This window comes from Oculina patagonica, chromosome 4 (assembly GCF_052425735.1).
Source record: "Oculina patagonica isolate OP01 chromosome 4, crgOcupat, whole genome shotgun sequence".
Lineage (NCBI taxonomy): Eukaryota > Metazoa > Cnidaria > Anthozoa > Scleractinia > Oculinidae > Oculina > Oculina patagonica.
The window spans coordinates 44604001-44625553 of NC_135761.1; the positions used below are offsets into that span (position 1 = coordinate 44604001).

The 21553-nt window shown below is 39.6% G+C and overlaps 1 protein-coding gene across 3 annotated transcripts in view; it reads left to right on the forward strand.

Annotated features, from left to right (window-relative positions):
- Window positions 1-20367, forward strand: part of LOC144652516 (uncharacterized) — a 42536-nt gene extending 22169 nt beyond the window's left edge. For 2 of the 3 annotated variants that reach the window (XM_078512541.1, XM_078512543.1), the window contains 7 exons: window positions 8317-8678; window positions 9020-9249; window positions 10023-10312; window positions 16890-17213; window positions 18280-18430; window positions 19689-19713; window positions 19836-20367. In XM_078512541.1, the coding sequence (XP_078368667.1) occupies window positions 8317-8678; window positions 9020-9249; window positions 10023-10312; window positions 16890-17213; window positions 18280-18430; window positions 19689-19713; window positions 19836-20110 (1657 nt within the window). In that variant the 3' untranslated portion in view covers window positions 20111-20367. The remainder of the gene's footprint in view (window positions 1-8316; window positions 8679-9019; window positions 9250-10022; window positions 10313-16889; window positions 17214-18279; window positions 18431-19688; window positions 19714-19835) is intronic. The other variant, XM_078512542.1, reaches the window with a different exon arrangement.
- Window positions 20368-21553: the final 1186 nt, after the last annotated feature.

The window sequence follows — 21553 nt, forward strand, 5'->3', positions numbered from 1 at the left end:
ATTTGCGAGCAGCACGAGGTTGAATCTTGGTTAAGGCTTTCAAGATTTCTTTTTGAGGGAACGAACACGCTTATCATCCTCGACGACTGTGCTGCTTCGAAAGATGTAAAAGGAAGAACAGGTGAATTGGTGAATCTTGCTTTCTCTGCTCGCCACGCAGGCTTGAGCATATGGGTGTTGACTCAAAAAATGACAAGCATAACCGCCTCATTCCGCGAAAATGTAGCGGCAATCGTTTTCTTTTACACCCCCTCTGCCAAGACCACGAAGGCAATCTTTGAGGATTACGCTGGCGAACTTGCCAATGAGGATTTCAAAGAACTCATTTCAAAGCTGAAAAAAATTAAGTTTTCGCATCTTGTCATTTCTCATCGCCACCCTTATGGCACAACATTTTTTTATTGAACATATTTTTTAGAGTAATAAATGGCTGACCCGTTCGCAACTTCCCCTTCCGAGAGCGTGAACCACGCTGCAAGTGAACAAGAATTTGCTTCCGTAATGGAACTGCTAGGAGCTGAACCAGAAAGTACAGAAAGCGCTATGGCATCCATTCAAGGACCCGACATTCCTGCATTGCGTGAACAGCTTGCTATCCTTGTTTCAACAGGAAAAGCCAAAGAAGCAATCGGTGTGCAGCTGACATACGAGCAGGTGAAGCGCTTGACAGATAAAGAAGTTGAAAAGTACTTCAAGAGATATGAGGCATACGTTGGGAATAAAACAAACGAAAGCTTGATTGACAGCTTTATTTTTCTTGTAACCAAAGTCGTTGGTATGGCCGTAAATATCAAGGACGTCAATGATTATCAGAAGGAACTCAAAAACGACTACATTATCAGCAAAGAGCTGTCCACTTTGGCAGGCGGTCTGGCTTTGAAATGCGGCCGCTTTCTTGCCGTTGCAAATGCTGCGCTCATCACAACAAAGCACATTGATTTAAACGAAGCCGCGCCTGGCGCGGGGACCCAAGGGGTCCCGACAAAGTCGCACACCAAAGGTGCTTTCAAAGATGCGGAAACACACACTACTGAAGATTTTTCTGAGCAATGCTAAGAAAATGCTAAGTAATTACTGAGCAATGCTTAGAAATTGCTTAGCAAAAAATCTTGCTGAGCAATTTTCTATTTAAATATTAATTTTTTTCTCATTATATAATGGCCGAGCTCGAACAACGTGAATCGCAAGCTCCGGTTGCTCAAGAAGAAGTACAGAACAGCCAAAATGGCTTGAGCCCTTCGCGTTCACAAGTTACTTCAACAACTCCTGCAACAAAGCCTGCCAAAAATCCAAATCGAGTAGCTGCTGGCAAGCTTGCAGCTGAAAAAACAAAACAGGCTCGTGAAGCACAGAAAAAAGCTGCTATCGAGGCTGCTGCCATAATTGCAAAAGAAAAGGAAAAGAAATCTGCGTCTGCTAAGCGCAGTGTAACTCCTCCTGCTCCTGAGAGCACAAGTAGCGCGGCACCAGCTCCGCCGGAACCCAGCGGTCTCAGCACAAATCAATGGATCTCTTTGCTAAGTATTGGCGTTGCAATTATTACAACTTATGTCAAACGCGAAGACATCAAAGCATTTTTCAAGGGAAAAAGCGTAAAAGGTGATGACTCTCAAGTTACACCGCGCTTGGCGCGGGACCCAAAGGGTCCCAGAGAGTGCAAGAGTTGAAAACACAGTCAGAAAGGCTTCGGCGCTGCCAAGTGCGATATCTCTGCTGCCATCGAAAATCCCACAACCAAAAAGAGGAATCCGGCGATGGATTAAAAAATTTCAATTAAAGATTTTTTTTCTTATTTTATACTGAACTGTCATGTCCGACAACAAGCTCGTGAAAACACTCATGGATGCCGCCACCATTACAGGTCTCGCCGCCGGAATCGGCTGGGCTGCCAAAAAAGTTGTGAAAGAAAACTTTACATCCGACCCAAGCAGCAGTTTTATGAACTATGCAAAGTTCACGGCCGTCATGGCCGGCAGCGTTGCACTTAAACAGTATCTCGAGGACCAGAAAATCCTCCCCACCAATTAAAAAAAATTTGCATAATATAATAACAAAGTTCTACTATGGCAAGCATCGCGATTATGGCTGGCGGAGCTATCTTGAACGCTGCTGCTTTCATTGGCGGCAACTACCTTGCTCGAGCTTTGGGTGGCGGAGATGACGCCGCTTTGAAAGAAAAAGAAAGACACGACAAAGCTCTTGAGGCTTACCAGGCAGCTTACGCGAAATACTCTCGAGACCGCACGAAGCTTCTCGACTGGATCGAAACCAACAATGAGATCAAACAGCAAGCGAAACAAAACTTCACAAACACTGACTACGCTTTCAAACTCTACAACCAGGCACATCCTGACAAACAAATGATTCCTCCGAAAGAACCCAAGTTCTCTGATTTTTATCAGCCAAGTGAGCAGCAGAAACAAGGTGAACTGATGTTTGTTGGCGCTGGCGCGCTTGCACTTGGGTACGCTCCCTTTCGGTTTCTTTAAACTTTTCTTTTTTTTCTTGTATACGCATGGACGCAAAGATCTCGAAAGTGTACTATAGCCCCCAGGGCTACTGGAAGGGAATTGCAGCGATAAAAAAATTAGCCGAGGCTGCCAAGGTTTCCGAAGATGCCGCAAAAAAGTGGCTAGTTAAGCAGGCCCTTTGGCAGATCTACCTTCCGGCACCACGATACGTTCCTCGCCCAAAATTTGATGTTTCTACTCCAAACGCGGTCCACCAGGCGGACCTTCTTTTTCTGCCACACGACAAACTGCCGCGAGGGCGAAAAGTTTACAAATACGCGCTGACTGTTGTTGACGTTGCCAGCCGTTACAAAGAGGCCGAGCCTTTGACCTCCAAAGATTCAACTGAGGTTGCAAAAGGTTTTCAGACAATTTACAGGCGAAGTGCACTGAAATGGCCACAGATGCTGCAAGTTGACCCCGGGCGCGAATTTATGGGAGCTGTTACCAAAGAAATGGAAAATCACAAAACTTATATTAGGCGCGGGCGTGTTAACATTCACAGAGATCAAGCTATTGTTGAACGTTTTAATCAAACACTGGCAGGGCGCCTGTTTGGTTATCAGTACGGTGTCGAGATGAACCTGCCATCTGGCCAGCGGTCGACAGCGTGGGTAAAAAGGCTTCCCGAAGTTGTTGCCGCTCTGAACAACGAAGTTACCAGTCTTACTGGAAAAAAACCTGCTGCTGCAATCAAAGAAAAGGCTGTTTCTTCCAAACCGTCCTCAAAATATACAAGGCCTGTTGGCAAGAAAGAAAACAAAATACCCTCTCTCGTTAATGTGCGCTATCTCTACCAACCTGGCGAGCTAGAAGGCGGCGTAAAAAGGGCAACAGATCCGATTTGGTCATTAAAAGTCTACAGCATCGAAAGGTCTGTTACTAAACCTGATCAGCCAGTGCTTTATTACTTGCACGATGGTCCAAAGCGCGGCTTCGTGCGTGAAGAATTGCTTGTTATTCCTCCAAATACACAGTTACCACCAGAAAAGCTATAAACGTTCTGTTTATGTCGGCTTTGTTTCGCAAAACTTATACCCGTAAGCATTTGTATGTATCCCATCATCCGCTATCCATCGCTTTGAGTCAAAAGGCGACAGCGAGACTTTGTTGAGATGCATTCCGTAAATCTCATGACCCTCGCTTCTAAGTATGTTCATTCCATGCCATAACTGCTTAATTTTAAAAAGGGTTTCTAAATAATTTTCGTGCAAGATTTTCTTTTTTACCACACACTTTTTTACTCCTTTAGCTTTCTTTATTTTTTTTTGGTCTTCTGTCAGTATTGAATACATTTTTGGCCTCAAACAAACACACTCTGCAATGGGGGTTCCTGCGCATTCGTCTTTCATTTTTCCCAAGACCTTTTTGTTTTTCTCACAAAAAAGTGGATGATCTTTGGGATAGTCGCTTGTGTCGTATTTTTCTTTGTCAACACTCATGTCTTTGTAAACATCTTCTGTTTCTATCTCTACCAAAAGGCTGTCTGTGTCTGTGTACAGCAGCTCACAACTCGAGCCGTACTTTTTTTTCAGGTGGTTGTAAAAGAAGTCATACATCAGTATCTTGCTGTTGTCAAGGATAGTCATACCTGTGTAGACAGGCTTGTTAAGAAAAAGCAAGCTTTTGCGCATCTCAATTCCGACCAGATTTCTTGAAAATAGAACGTGTCTTGAGTATAATGGACTAGCAACCAGTTTTCTTATTTTGTTTTTTTCGTCGCTTCGCACTATTTTTATGTCAACACGATTACGCAGATTTTCCATTGTTTTTCCAAAAACAGAGTTATTCATTAGCTTGTAAAAGTTCTTTTCAAAGTCGTTTTTCGCTTTTTTCCTGAATTCTGTGTTCATCCTGATGTACGGCTCCATCCAACATTCTTGTTCGAACTCAAGCACCCTGTGCACCTTTTTCAGCTTCATTCCTTGTTTCAGATAAAACTGCAAGTTTCGATAATGCACAACATAATTAGTTTTGTCCTCAAGAGTCAATACGAGCTTTTCACTGTCAGGCGGATCCAGATCAAGGTCTTTTATTAATTTTTTTTGGTAGGGTGAAAACAAGTCCTTATTTATTTTCTTTTTCTCTGGTGCTAATGGGTAGCTGTTGTGCTCTTTATGCAGTTCTGCAGGGTATTCGAGGTCTACTTCCAAAATCCAGCCAGTTTTTTCAAACTCCTTTTTTCTCATAATTTCTTTTTCTGTTGGCATAACTCTTTTCCATCTAAAACCACTTTTTGGCAGTGGCTTGCTCATTGCCCACCCATAAAGGTTGTTTGCATCAAGGTACATTATGTGTTTTTTTGGCTTGCTTGGGTCGTAGCCTTCAACATAAGGATTGTTTGCCTTTGCGTATCTCTTGCTTACCATGGAAATGCCTCCTCTTATTCCTCTTTCCACAAAAAGATGCATGTCGTAGTCTGTCAGTAGCTCCAGCTGTACTCCTGTCTTTTTCAAGAGTGCGTCCCAAGAAAGTCCTGGAGAAGTAAAATAGTGTGCAGGATCGAGCTCATATTTTTCTTTACATATATTGCGAAAGTTCTCAAAAACATCAGCTAAAGGAGTTACATCCGTTTCAACATAAAGGTCATGGTAATCTCCCAGCGTTTTACACCCAAAAGTTTTCCACACACTGTTTGCATGCTCGTATTCTTTGTCAGTTATGTGTTCATCGTAAAGCTTGCTATAAAACTTTTCTTTTTCAGGCAAACTTGTCTCATTAAATCTTTCCCATGAGTCCATGTATTCGTAAGGATAGATTCTCTTTTTGAAAAGAAGTTCTGCATTTTTCCCAACTTCTTTTATTTTTTCTTTTAGTGTTTTTGTTTTAAATTCAGAATTTTTTTCGCTGTTTCTTTTTGATATATTTTTTGTTATTTTAAATGCCTCTTTGGGTGTTGCATTTACCAGTGAATCAAGACTTACTTGAAGAAAGTTTAGGCTGTCAATGAAACGAAGGCAACCAAATGAAAATGTAATGTATTTTTCCATGTTGTTGGCTACGCATTTTACCTCTTTATTAGTTTTTTGCGCGATCTCTGCCATCGCTTGCATTAAATGGTGCGCATCATAACCCCTCAGGTTGTGGAATACAACAGGTATTTGGTCTGTCATTGGTTTTATTCTCATTTTAAGATTGCATGAGTCGTGCGCAGCTCCTCGGTAATTTCCTGTAATGTGGCAGTGATCTTTTACTGCATCTCTGAAGTTTCGCTGAAGTAAAGGTTGTCCGCAGCATAAGCAGTCATCTTGTTCTTCTGCAGCTTCTTTGTGCTCCTCTTCTGTCAATCTTTTCAGAATCAATCTTTTATTAATGAAAATCGAACTGTCTTGTTCTTTCTTTGCATTGTAATAACATTTTTTGTGCCATTGCCCGTCATAAGTGTACACGTCGCTGCCTTCTTCACTTTCCCAAACAGGTAAAGAGTCTAAAAAGTAATCTTTTATCAAACTTTTTTCACAAATATGGCAATCAGTTGCATTGTTAAATTTTCTCCAATCTTCTGAAGTCATAATAAGCGGTTTTGGTTTTGACAAATCATTTTTTATTATTTTTTCTTCCACTTGAAGACAGTTCAAAAACACTTCAACCGCGTTTTCACCCCTGTAAACAAATGGCCGCTTGCTTTTGCCGTCACTCCTTACAACTGTGTAAGAAAAACCACATGCCTCGTGCTGTTCTGTCTCCTCTGTGTAGCTTTTTTGATTGTTCTCTGGACTACGCTCGCAGCCAGAAATCTTTTTGACCAATGCCTCAAAGTCGGCATAAATTACGTAAGGAACTTTCATCTGTTTGTTATAGTTCTGAAAATGAAGGTAATTTTCACCTTTTTCAGGCATCTCGATCCTTGTTGGTCTGCCATTCACTCCATTGCAATATTTTGTGTGGTTCTCGAGCAAGTCCTCTCTTGTAAAACCTGTCAAGCACAACATGCAAAAGTGTTTTTTGTTGTGTGCTTTGCTCTGATCGTAAAGCAGAGCGCTTAATTTTTTTACAAAACAATAGTGCTGGATTTCGCCTGACTCAATTAACATAAGGTTAATACGAGGAATGGTTTTTTCTTTTTCGCTCATTCTGTGCAAAATCACACGATCGTTTTTCCATCCAAACACATTAATTGCAAGGTTTCTGTTTTGCGCCTCAAGATTGCCAATCTGGTTAACAGGTGTAGGAAAGACAATTCCTTCATAGTTAATTCCGTCGTTAACCGGATATTTGCTTGTTCTTTGTGGGTCCTTACCGTTGCTTGGAGGGAATAAAGCAGCTCTTAGAGCCCACTTCAGGCATTCATTGCCCCTGTTTCTTACGTTAATGATTGCTTTCTTTTTTGCCAATTTGGCTGGAAGAGGTAAGTAAGTTCCTCCGCGCAATGGCTGATATCTTGCAACATTTAAGTAGGCAGCCATTATTCTTTCAACCTCCCACCCTGAGCCACGTTGTGACCAAGCCTCAATTTGTCCCTTTATTATATCAATATATTTATCATACTCTTGTTTTATCTGTTTTTTATTATGTTCGCTGAAAAAAACGTGCGGTTGTTTTTCTTTAAAAAAATGATTCATCTCTTGTGTTTCACCTGTCTTTAAATTTTTTTTTTTAAAACCTTATTTTTGTTTCAAAACTAACTTTTGCGCTTCCCAAATCACTTATTTCATTGTTTACCAAATTAACATACTTTGGTTTTGTTTTCTTTTGAAAAACAAAAAGGTCTTTGCTGGACGGGTCACCTTCAGGTATGGTCATTTTCCACACTCGTAGCCATTCGTTGAAATCGGATTGGGCCAATAAAAAGTTGTTGTTCCATTGAGGATTTTTTTGAAATTCACGTATTTCTCTCAAGAGTGCTTGCAAAACTTCTTGCGAATAACTTGCAGCAGCCATCTTGGTTAATATACACAAAGGAAGCAATTGTTCAATAGGAATTTTTTCTGGCGCACATATTTCAAGCTCTTGCAAAAAAAATTTTTTTTGTGAGCGAGACAAGCTTGGTTGTAACACTGCGACAAGGACAGAGACAGCCACACACATATATGATAGGAGTTTCGGTCGCAAATAGCAACAAGGAGCGAGGCGAGCATGCGAGCCGAGCGAGTTGTTGCTATTTGCGCCGAAACTCCTATCATATATGTGTGTTGTTTTATTTTTCGCTCAGTCATACAATAAAGACCTAATTACATAATAAATATTATTAAATGATCAATAAACAGCTGCTGTATAACGCGCGAGGCGATCAAACTTTCAATAAAATCAGTCAAACCGGAAGTGGATTTTGAGCCCAATTGGGGCGAAATCTTTTTTGACATATTTCTACGAAAGAAAGCTGTATTAGGAAAAACTAACTACGGTCCGTTTGGTTTCTCACCAGGACCTATCTATGGGAAAAATATGAGGGAAATCGTTTATTCCATTTGTTCCGCTGTCTGGTTGATAATTCTAGAAAGTCGCACTTAAGTTTCGGACGTACAAGGGGAGAGATGGATGCAACCCCCGCTCGTGTTATTTTTTTTCCCTTAATTCCGTGATGCTTCAAGTTTCATTAGCGGTTCATTTATTTTTGATTTTTTGGCCTAATTTTCAAAATTTTCCAGCTTTCTTAAAAAAATTGAAGAATTAGCACCTTTTCACATTCCATTGGTGTTGTCGTCGATGAAAAGTAAGCCAGGCAAACAAACGTTTAAGTTCGTTTGCAGTTCATACTCAAAATTCTATAATTTATAACGAACAATCCCCCACCCCCCCCTTGTTCCACCGTGAGGGTATTAATTTGCTTGTACGTCCGAGGGTTCAATTACGTGTTTCGTTCTAGATGTGAAGTGAGCGAGAGAGGAGGAGTATGGAAGCTTCAAGAAATTCAAGCTGCTGCTTGTATAACATTTCCCCAAAACGCTGTGACAAAACCTGTGCTATTCATGTGTACACTGTGGGGGTCAACAACTAATTTCCCACCTTTAAAGAAGGATGAGGCATTGGTCAGCAGGGTAATAGTGCTGGATTACGACGATGCACTCAACTCCAACTTTACCGGAGATTTTGATAAAGAGGTGACAGTTGCCTTAAGTCACAGCGCCAGTAATCTTGAGGGGTACGAAGTGGTGGTCAGAGAGTTAATCGATCCAGACAACAATGATTGGAAGGATTTGAAGACAACAAACGTATGGAAAGCGTTAGGTAACTAGTAATGTTACAAATAGTTTTAATTCCAAATAAAACTTGTCATCCAACTGTTCGTTCATCTGTTCCTTTCTGTCCACTTGTACCAGAACTAATGTTCAGCTGTTTTACCTTAGGATGTTACATTTGAAATAAATTAGCATTGGTAGAACTCCATGTGAATCGAATTAAAGAAAACAACGCTCTTTTAATTTTGGATTAACAGAAGAGCAATGTTTCGCTTTCTCGATAAAAAGTACATAAATCGTATTAACAGCTGGTTTAATTGAAGGCTACATTTGTTCACTATCGGCTACAGTAAATTCTCTTCTTGCTTTACCTTTCTTTTTTTTATATAGCAGATGTTCAACAAGACCCCTCCTCAAAACCAAGAGTCCCCTTTGCTGAGGCCAAAGTTACATGTTGTTCTGCATTTGCTGTTATCTGTCGTCTCAAGTCCTACACATTCTCGACTAATGACAAAGGGACGTGTGATTTTACTTGTAAAGTTCAAGAGTATCCGGATGTGAGTGTGACAATCCCAGCGAGTGTCGTCCATGAGAACAGGGACTTCCTGTTAACTCTGAAGGTATAACGCAGAAAAAATGAAATCGCTTACTCCTTTATGGGAAAGAAAGAACCCCACAGAAAAGGAAATACCTGCCTCTCGATAGGTGGCTTTATAGCTCAGTTGATAGAGCACCGCACCAATATTTCGCAGACGTCACGGATTCTAAAGGCATACTTACTTTATTCTCTGATACATTATGTTTAAAAGATTCTGTGTACACTGTATATAACACTACTTAGATGTACGTTAAGCTGCGTAAGACATAAAAACCAAAGCGAAAGTAAGTACGGGTGAAACAAATAGAGTACCCTAACTTCTGTAACGTGCCCCCCACCCCCCCCCCCCACCCCCTCCCCCCATCCCCCTGATAATAAAGTTCCCTAATCTGAAATACGAAGATCCTTGCGGTAATAAAGAAAGTATGTATTTCGGAAATAATCCTCTAAGCGTACAGCTAAAGCTTGATCTGTGTTTTTTGTGTGTAGTTACATTTATTTGGAAGCGCTTATTGCTTATTTTGTGTTTTTGTGATGTTTCGATGATTTTGTATTCTCCTAATAACTAGTTACCATACAACCTTATATGCACCTATTTTTGGCATACAACATTTCCTCTAATAAACAACCAAACATTTTAAAAGACAAAACACATCTTTAAATGTTAATACCCCTTCTCCCTCACCCACCATAAAAATAATTTAGCAAACGGCTAATTTGCGAAATTCTGTGGCACGTATATTGGTTTTGTTAGAGCAGTTAGATTACAATTCCAGCTGTTGTTCAAATTTCAAGGTGCAAGAAATCCCACGGCAGTGGTTTGACGATAGTGGAATAACCGCTGGGCCTGTTCTTCACATCACATGCTCCCCCGCCATTCACCTTGGAGAGCCAGCAACGATTACTATGCCTCTCTGGCTGCAAACAGACAAAGTTGATTTTGCAGAATATTCGTCTAAGAATGTACGTGTGCTAGTAAATTCTGATGAGGAATCGTCGGATTGGAATGAGATTACAGACCAGCTACCAAGACCAGCTGATTTGACGAACGGAGTAGTGACATTCCAAGCGACACATTTTACTAGGTAACTAAAAACATTAGACAGAGGCGGATCTAGGGAGAGGGTGCAAGGGGTGCACACCTCCCCCCCCCCCCCACACACACACACACGCACACGTCACCACGCAATTCCTTAGTGATGTACCCCCTCCTAAGAAAAATCCTGGATCCGCCCCTGTTAGACTATTGTTTGACCATTAGACAAAAGTTTAGGTACAATGATCAGGAATCAGCTACAAGTGATTTATTAATATATGTTTGTAAGGGTGTCTTTATTTCTTGTTATATATTGATCTTTTTTCTTCAATTTGTCAAATCAGCCACTCAGCTTGATAAATATAAGTAAGGGTTATTTTTAGGCAACGAGGGGATATGTGATTTATTCACCTCGGGCTGCGCCCTCGGTGAATAAATCACATATCGCCGAGGTGCCTAAAAATAACCCGCTTATTTTTCACATGGGCGAGGTATCAACACTGGCTCAAACAATAAGAAAGATTTTTTTCTTCGTTGTTTTGATGTAGGTGCGCTGAAATGCGCTGAAATGTTTTTCCCGACACACACTTAACAACAGGAAAAAGGTTCCGAAAAGACGCATTGGGGTTTCCACATTGTTAAATTTTATAATAAACAGGTTATTTTTTCGTTTTTGATACGCCGACCAAAACAATCAATATGCTTGCCAAACAAGCTTAACAATAGATTAAAGATTCCGAAAGTACGCATTGGGATTTTGTAATTGCCTGATAGTTCCGACAACTTTGTAACCACATTTTTCACCACTTTACTGCAAAGTTGGCGGAGGTGAGCGAGTCTGCGAAGGAAAGTTTTTATTTTGCGACAAATCCAGGCAATAACTTGGAGAAATTGCTATCCTCGTCGAAGATGACAAATTAAAGAGCTGCTGGCCAGGAACAGTGAAAGGATCCCGAAGAACACTAAAAAAAGGTAACCTTTTGGTGTTTGAATGTTTGGAGTGTGTTAGCAACCGAACAGATTGAACTGCAACGGAATTCTGAAAAAGAGCATACGTCGAGGCATGAGTACCGGAACGCATTTCTCGTGTTTTCAATTAAGCAATTGCTCAGTAGTATTTAAAATGTAACAACAGTCAAGGTAAAGTAAATCATAACGTTATTAAAGTAAAGTTGTGTTTTGTTTGTAATGCGAGACTTGTGGCTTTGCTACGAGGGGAATATTATCGTAATATTCCCCTAGGGGATTATCAACTTTAATAATCCCCTAGGGGAATATTAGATATCAGCCCCGCTCTCCCCTGTTACAATAAAAGCCGCCCCCAGCTTTTCAGAAAGTTGCTAATTAGCGGGGTTTATTCAATATAATCAGCCTCGAAGAACAAAGGAAAACGAGCCATGTGAAAAATAAGTTCCTGTAGTATTTGTGGGTGAAATTTCACCAATTCATTTTCATCAATTCATTTCACCAACGCGTATTCTGAAATGCCGTATGAGCACGTTGCACACAATTGCTAATTTCTCGACTGCTCGATAATACTCACCAAAAACGAAAATGGTTACTTAAAACTTTAGAGAAATTGGATTTAAGGTGGCTCCATAGGGTAATCACATATGATGTGGCGCGCGCTAGTGTCATACTTTGAAATGTGATTTTGCATTCGTTTTTTAATCCTAGTTTGCTAGAACTTATCAAATGCAATCAGCAATGATGAAATAGTGTTCTACAACCATCTCTGTTAAAATAATGGGTTCAAGTCGAGAATTAAGACTACCCAAACAAATGCGTCTTTTAGTGTTTAGCTGGCTTTGAGTGCTATTTTCTACAATTTCCTTCGGTGAAATCTTCCGAAATTTTTACAGTACATGGATACAACCTGGAAAAAAATTGTAAACAGGAAAAAAGTAAGGGTTGTTAAGGCAGATTTTTTGCTATCTGCAGATTTGTGTCTTTTCCCTCTGCGTAAAAACACGTCTTATAGATTTTCCTAAAAAACGAGCGCCACGTAAAGCAAAATAATTATAACCTCTCTGCCAACTTTTACGAAATTTCACCGAAGGAAACTCAAGAAAAGCTAGACGAAAGTTGCCATTCCCCCCCCCCCCAGACATTTGTAACAAAAACGTCAGCAGAATAGAAAATATCCAAGATCGCTATTTGAGCATGCGTCAACGTTGAAACCACTAGGCGCTCGACTACAGTGTTTACTGAGCGTTTGATGTAATTTCATGAAGAAAATCTACAAACTCATAATCTTTGGAAGATTAAACAGCGTTGTACGGTCTCGGAAATCTATTACGGATAAAGTTATCCTTTGAAATGTTTAACATAAATCCGTGGTTGATCATTTTTGTCTGAGCTCGCGTCAGCTCGCGCGCGCAGATTCCGAATGCTTGCATCATCAGCGCGCGCGGTCATGAGAGCCACCTTAAACAAGATTTAATCTCAGGATGCACGCGCGGAATGGCGTGGCGGATCGTACGCGACGGCGTCAAAAGTTTTTGATCTACAAATTCTTTTTTTCTTCAAAAACGCGTCTGATTTTTTGGAAATAAAAGCAGGTTAAGCACTAATTGAGGTCTTATCATTAATATTTGATAGAGCTGAACCACTCAAACCTTCAAAATTCTTCTCGGTTTGCTAAAACAGCGAAATTTGAAATGATCCACAAGCTGCACGCGCACGCAAACGGTAAAAAATGGCGAGAGCACTCGTAAGCAGCGTGCTTTATATTCTCATAAAGCACGCTGTTTAAACCAATCAGAACGCTCGTTAGATTGTCACTTTATTATAAATCTGCTATAACATTGCGCGCTGGCCGAGTTTGCACGCGAGGATTTTTTCAAAGCGTTTTTTGCATAAAGCGCAAATAACTGCAGATTTTTTCCACTCTGGACATATTGGATAGCAAGGAGACAAGCAACAAACAGAAGCAGTATTCTCGGCATGTTCATTTCGCGGTCGTCACGTAATGTTGGTTCTAGCAGTAATTAATTCACGTGTCAGCGATCCACGGTCTGCAATCCGCGGTCAGCGCATGGCAACAACAGAATCTCCTCCTGTTGGGTATACAGTGGGCAACTGAACAAGGGTAACATCAACCGGCACCAGGAGAGAAGGGTGGGGCGACAAAATCTTTCTCCGCCGGAACGCCGGCAAAATGACAGTTATCGAAGTAAAAACCAGGAATTTAAGCCAGAAAGCCGCAAAGCATCATGCACGCCCTGAGGCATGAACGCATGCTGTATTGTAGTTTAAAAGTTTAAGTCAAATTCCGTGATGTGGTACTTTATGTAGGCAGCGAGGATACCGTTAATAAAACGAGTGCTCCATTCGGAGAGTGTAGTGTTTGAAATATTACGTAGCAACAAAGATTCACACCTCTATAAAGCCGAAGCGGTTACCGTTAAGACCATAAATAAATGCAACACAACATTGTCCTCCTTTGGACACGACGATAAGCATCACGTTTTTACTTATCACATTGCATTAATGTTGATGACAATAAAACTTACATCGTCATTTATTTCGTAATGTGAACTGATTTCAGTTTAATTTTCGTTCTAATCACAATATGCGAAGTTTTCGCTTATTTCCCTCCTCCGGCCATTTGACCGGTTATAAATTCATGCTGACTACAGACCGTCCGAAAATCCAAGTTTTTGATTTGCTGCTTCTTTAGAGACAAAAGACTAGAAATTCTTGCAATTTATACCTGGAAACGCGAGGATTTTAATCTTGCATATGATTACATACGATCTTTTGGAAGTAGCCCGATGATTTTGTGACACTCCGGCTGCAACTCATTTGAAAGCCGATCTTTTGAAATGAATGGCACGCTTGTTCTACTTCAGTGAGCATTAGTCCACACCTAGCGTTATCCCGGTAGCGCTTCCACCTCACCCACAACCACCGCATAAGTGTAGTTCAAACACTATACTAGAAACTAGAAGAGAAAGGAAAAAAACTTGCTACCTTCCGGATTTGAACCAGCGAGCCAGCGAATGGCGCATATCCCGTAGAACTGCTTTCTACCAGTAAGCTCCCGTAGATTTGAAAACCAAAAACAAAAATGCGGGTTAGAGTTATATAGAGCTACTTTCCTCCATATTTTAGCTCAAAAGGTGTAATATTCGAGGTATAACATTGTTTAAACGTAATTTATTATTTAATTATTTAATTGTATTTATTTTATATTTTGTTTGTGTAATTATTAATTTATGTATTTATTTATTTATTATTTATGTATTTATTTATTTATTTATTTTATTAATTATTTTTTTATTTATCTAGGGGCAACCGCACAAACAAGATAGTGACAATCATTTTTGTGATTTTCGTGGTCGGTTATAACATTTAACATTATTTCACTGTTATTGACTCTCCGAGATCATCCGTTTACATGTAGTTAGAAAATACCATGAACGCCACATCCATGAAAGAGGAAAAGTAGAGCGGTACTACTTATTCGGGGAGTGTCACGGAGACAATACGGGGCGGGATATCCTCTTTGAGACGTGTGCCCGTGTAAATGTCATATTTTGAAAGAAACATCTTCAAACTGATAATGGATACGGAGTGTCCGAAACATATGTCTTTGAAATTTAGAAGTGTGTTTATTTTTTCAAATGTTTAATTTCGCTCATACTTTTTAGAGATTTCGCTAATATTTACTTGAAAGGTGCGATAGTCTTTAATTTTCTAAACATGCACGATAATGGCCCTACACCAGTTATATATATCAAACAACGTAGCTCCTAGCTTCCTAGTCAGCAAAGGAATCAGATTGCGTACAATGTTTGCTGGACGCACACACTTGGGACTTTTTCACAGCAAAATTAAGATAAAGATATACGAACGAAAAATTCGCTCGCATACATAGCTTGATTTCTCGGTGGTGTTTTTTTCTACACTACAAACGTTCCAATTCTATTGACTTCAGCGGTTGAAGTCTCACTGAAATAGCCGGCGTTCGATCTCAACGTACTGAAATATCAAAATTTACTGTTGCGTTTGTTTAACCTTTAAACTTTAAATAAAACGCCATAGTGACTTTTTTTTAAAAAAATGAGAAAAAAAAAGAATAATTATAGCTTCCATTTGGATTTGAACCAACGACCAAGGCATACACAACTTCTGTATCAAAGGTTGTCTACCAACTGAGCTATCGTAACTTTGTATGGTACAGAATATTTTGTTTTGTATATTTTAATATTATATTTGGACGCGCTTTAAAAACGACATGTTTTATTACTCGGTTATGAGTAAGCAAAACACTAGAAAATCGCTTTGTTTTAGCTTGTCGTACAGGGATAATTTCTACCAAATTTCTGCTCTGCGTGTCGCAATAATATTCAAGCGTAGCGAATAATTTAAATTTATGCAATTACAGAGCAATGTATGGGCACGTTGCACAGAATTGCTAACTTCTTGACTCATGAAAGATCCACGCCAAAAACAAAAACGTAGGGTTATTAATTAAGAGTCATACAGAGATACTTCATGCCCAATTTTTGACTGGAAGGTGTAATATTCGAGCCGGAGAATTATTTAATCACAGAGATGATTTACATAATTACAGAGCAATGTATAGGTACATCACAGAATCGCAAATTTCTCAACTCTTGAAAGATTTTTATCAAAAACAAAAATGTAGGGTTATAAAGAGTCAAACAGAGACACTTCATGCCAAATTTTAGACTGAAAGGTGTAATATTGAAGCCATCGAATTATTTAATGGTACTAATATGATTCTTTATTGAACTAATTTACAGAGCAATGTATGGGCTCGTTGCACAGAATTGCAAATTTCTCTGCTCTTGAAAAACTTACAGCAAAAACATAAACGTAGGGGTTTAAAGAATCAAACAGAGATACTTCATGCCAAATTGTAGACTGAAAGGTGTAATATTCAAGCCGCAGAATTATTTAATGGGACTTATTTAATTATTTAGTGAATTATTTACAGAGCAATGTATGAGCACGTTGCACAGAATTGCAAATTTCTCGGCTCTTGAAAGATTTACATCAAAAACAAAAACGTAGGGGTTTAAAGAGTCAAACAGAGATACTTCATGCCAAATTTTAGACTAAAAGGTGTAATATCCAAGCCGCAGAAGTATTTAATGGGACTTATTTAATTATTTATTGAATTATTTACAGAGCAATGTATGGGCACGTTGCACAGAATTACAAATTTCTCGGCTCTTGAAAGATTTTCATCAAAAACAAAAACGTAGGGTTATAGACAGTCAAACAGAGATACTTCATGCCAAATATAAGACTGAAAGGTGTAATATTCAAGCCGCAGAATTATTTAATGGTACTTATTTAATGACAAATTACAGAGCAATGTATGGGCACGTTGAACAGAATTGCTAATTTCTCGGCGCTCGAAAGATTTTCATCAAAAACAAAAATGTAGGGTTATAAAGAGTTACACAGAGATACTTCATGCCAAATTTTAGACTGAAAGATGTAATATTCGAGCCGTAGAATTATTTAATCGTACTTAATTATTTAATTATTTAATTTTATTTATTTTATATCTTGTTTGTGTAATTATTTTTTGTCCAGTGCAAGAAACGGTTGGCTAATGAGTACAATTATTTACCATTTCTTTGCAGGTTTTCAGCATGGCTGGAAAAGATAACCTCTTTAAACGTGGAAAGTCTTGCTTCTCGTCTTACTAATCGCCAGCCCTTGGAGGCAAGTTTCTTTGCATGTCTGTGCAGTACTGGTTGCCCTGGAAGCTCCCAATTAAGATTTTGTTGTTATCCATATGATCATGACTTAGAAGTTAGAAAGAGCATATGTTCTACTTATGAGGTGCTCCGTTATGGTGATACAGACTCCAGTGAACCACTGTGTCACGGTGACGTTATATTTGTCTCATTACGGAATGGTCTCGATCTAAGTGAGGGCACATCAAAGGAGAGGTTGAAACTCAGGTAAGACTGTGTGGATATACCCTTGAGGCAAAGATTTAGACTGTAATATCCCAAACTTTACACTGTTTCATGAATGCCACGGGTATAGTATTCCTTATGGCGGAGCTCCCGCGCGCTCCGAAGGCGCGCGCAACCATACCCATAGAAAATTTACAGAACCATACATTTGGTTTTTCATGGTCATCATGGCAAGCGGCATGGTTCGCGGGCGCGTACGACGTACGTTTGTCGTGCACATGGCGGCCATAGTTTGATTGTAGAAAGAGTGAAGCAAGACAGCCGAATAAAGGCGGCCTTTAAAATTTAAAGAGGTTGGACAATAAAAACAAGAAGCGAAGAAACAAAATGTGGCTGACAATTACGTGTAGAAAGTAATCAACCGCCAAAAAAGTGGAAATTAAGAGCCATAATCGATCGATGACTTTCGTGTCTATCTGTAGAGCTAGCGTCGTACATGAAGGAGCATTCGAAACCTAAATCGGGTTTCACAAAAGCTTCATCAACATTGGATCTATCTAGAAACCAGAGCGTTGGCTAAAATCGAGTGCGTGGCTGCTTGTTCGCAAGAAAATGAAAAGCTTTTCAGATGTAACAGCACAAGTACATTTTTATCTAAATCAGTCTATATGTTCTGATATGTTATTTATTTACTGCTTACATATAACTGCTTTTATTCTGCAATGCATACCTACGGAGCGATTTAATAAACAAACCGTTTTAGTGCTACGGGGTAGAAAAGAAAAAAAAAAAAAAGAAATTGACTCCTCTGGGATTTGAGCTCACGACATCCATCGCCGCATAATGGCTAATCTGACAGGCTCAGTGATACACAAACGAATATATCCTATATCAATGTAATAGATATTGTAGGGTCTACTAAACTGCTGCGAAACTATAACAGGATCGCGAAACTATTTGCTATTGCTAGAAAGCAGATAATTTACTGTACTCTTAAGTAGTTTTTCGTGCCATGAGTAATGACATTTGCCCTGCAAATGCATTTTGTACAACATTTGTGAAATTTATATGTCAATTTTCAGTAACTATTCTACCTTCTTACTGTTAGGTTTCGTGCTGATAAGAAGTTTGTAAGTGATGTAGTTGTTCGAGATCCGTGTGGAGTTGTTCCAGAAATAGAGTTCTTCAAACATCTTGATGAGAAACCACCAAGAGACAAATGGCTGTGTGGATTGTCAATTGTCCACCCAAACACTCAAGTAAGATATTTCTTCATTTTTCGCGATATCTCACTTTCTTCTGCATTCCTTTTTTCTAAAAAAAAATATGACGCTTATGTTATGGGAGGTTTTCTTCCGCCCTCCCATTGCTACGCATTTGTTTCTTAACTGAAAGCGACAGCTGACTTCCATTCTAAATCCGCATACCGTAAAACTCCGGTTATATGCCCTGGTCTTATACAATACACTTTTTCGGGAGAGCTTCGTATGAGTGGAATTAAAAACGTTTCGAATGGAGCCACGGCAGCGTTTTTTGAAATACATTTTTAAGTTAAAAAGTCGTAATAAAGCAAAATTTTTACCTAATCAGTACTGTCATAGTGCGCTGAAAATAGATTACTATATACCTACTATAATTGGGTCCTCTTTATAATTACAAACATTCGGCCGATCTAAGATACAATGAGTCCATAAACCATGGCTAACCGGAGTCTATTACATTGTTTGAACGCTGGTAAGCCTAAGCTTACGATGACAACGTTTAGATGCCGTCTTATAAGTGAAGCTATTCTTTTGAGATAATGCACTTTTTTAATAAAAGGGCTGCATGCATAATGCAGTATAGAATTGCCCGGAAATATTTACAAGCAATTTTATTTGCGCTTTTAAAGGAAATGAAAAATAGAGTCAGGAAGCACATAAAAATACAAATCCAGACATAAACTGAATCCAATGGGAGCGGGTTTAATTTGCCATTGTTTGTTAGTCGACGGTTGAACTTCGTCCAAAGGTCGGGACACACTAGGCGACAGGTCACAGCGACAGGTCTCTGCGACAAGTCGCTCCGTGTGTACTGCTACAAAACAAGTCGCTGCGACAAGGTGTTTGTTCGGTGTAAACGCTGCTAATTTGGAAGAGTGGGAATGTGAACTAGTTTTCCAATTCAATATGACGAGAAAACATGACGCTCTCTCATTGGTTAATTTATATTTTGTCACAGTGACTTGTAGTGGAAGCGTGCACACGCTGCGACGACGCCGCTTTCGCTCATTTTATCGCTGTGATCAGACGCACGAATTCAAACTGGTTTGAATTCGTGCGACTGATCGCAGCGACAAAATTCTGTCGCAGTGACAAAGATTGTCGCAAGAATGCACCATGTCACACGAGGCAACAACATGTTGCAGCGACTTTTCCTTGCGACATGTTGCAGTGTCCCAATCTTGAGATTATCGTCGATAATAACCGCAATCAAAACCTCGTTTATATAATAATAAATTATCTTTTTATCTCATAGACCTTGAATAGACAAAGACAGCCTGGTAAGTTCTCTTGTTATTTTAGCTGTTGGCCTCTAATAGTTCATTTAACGTAGCTGCTAGTAGTTTTCATAGCTGGAATAACAAAAAGGTACATATAAGTTAACTATGTGTTTCTATTGCAGTCAAAGATGGCAATCCCTCTGTAGACGAATTGGAGGTGCTGTCCACGAGACTTGGTGATAATTGGGAGAAGCTAGGACGTCGCCTTGGTTTTGATCAACCAGAGTTAACCGCATTTGAAAGAGAAAACGCGAGACTGTCCGACAGGGCATATCGAATGCTGATGTCTTGGAAACAAAGAGAAGGCTACGATGCTACTTACCAGGTTTTATATGATGCCTTGATTCATGATCTGGTGGCATGTAGACTTCTCGCGGAAGAATTTTGTTGTACTTAACTCTGGTGAAAACTCATCAAGTCACTCCTTATAATAAGGTGTATACGTGTTAACTTACGTTTCGAGTCTCGACCCCACAATTTCTTCTCCGATACAAACCTTTGTGTACAGCTCCCATTGGCCATTTCAGGGGCTCCGTAGGGGACTGAGCGAGCTTCAAATATTAACCATTCGATAAACCGACAACACCACACGAAAGATCACGGTGAGATTGGTCATTTTATTCATGTTTGATGCTCTTACGATGAACAGAGACCAAGTTATGGACCTTGAAACATGGTTCAAAATCATACAAACGTCTCTTTCTGTGACAATCTTAAAACGGGGAAAACATAGAACTTTCCATATCAGCTTCTTCCAAATAGTAGGTCGTGGCAGGATTTTACAAATGTCGGAAAACTGATAAAAAAGTATATTATAATCATTTCATCGGGCATTGTGGCGCATTTTGCGGGCTAAAATTGAGAATTCAGCGGGCTAAAATATATTTTAGCCCGCTGCCGTTGACCAATCAGAAACTAGAAAATAACGAAACCAGCCAATGAGTACCGGGAATCCATTAACGGTTCGCGCCGTTTTCTTGCTGGCTGGCAGCACTTCAAGCGCTGTTTGAATCGAAGCGAGCTTTTATCTCAAACTTCAAGCGGTTTTACTATCGACAAAATGGCTGAACCTTGCGAAAATACAAACTCTCAGTCGTCTCAGTTGGACGAAGAAGAGCTACAGAGAATAGAAGAAGAATCCATGCCCGAAAACACAAAAAAACAAACAGCATGGGGCATGAAAAAATTTAATCAATGGCGCGACAAGAGACAAATTGAAGTCGACCTTCACTCGGTGAGTGCAACTGAATTTAGCGGCATCCTTCGCAAATTTTATGCAGAAGTCAAAACGAACAAGAAAAAGGATCTCACACCAAGTGCCTTGACAGGTATTAGAGCTGCGATACACCGTACAATCACCAGCCAGCCATTTTCAAGACCCATCAACATTCTAAAAGATCGCGAGTTTTTGCAAGCAAACAAAATGTTTGAAGCAGTTTGTAAATCTTATTATAAAAGAGGTAACCCGAAGCCGAAGCACAAAAGCCCAATCGAAGCTGGAGATATGGAGAAACTTAAGTGCAACTTTCTGTATTTAGTACGGATCGGTGTGAAAAAAGGTAAAATCGAAATTCCTTAAACTTTGTCACAATAAAGCCCTTCGGAAACTATTTTAAAAAATATAAGAATCAGATTGTTTGGATTTATATTTTTCAAATAAATCGATTTTCTAGTTTTCACCCTTGGATAAGGCTTCAGACTAAAGTAAAATGTGCTTCGTATCTTCGGCCCGTGTATAAAAAATAACACAAATGCCACAACTTCTTCGATTAATTTTAATTTAATGACCCTTCCTGTACATTTTGCCGTTATTAGATTTTCGCGAGATTCCAATTTGAGT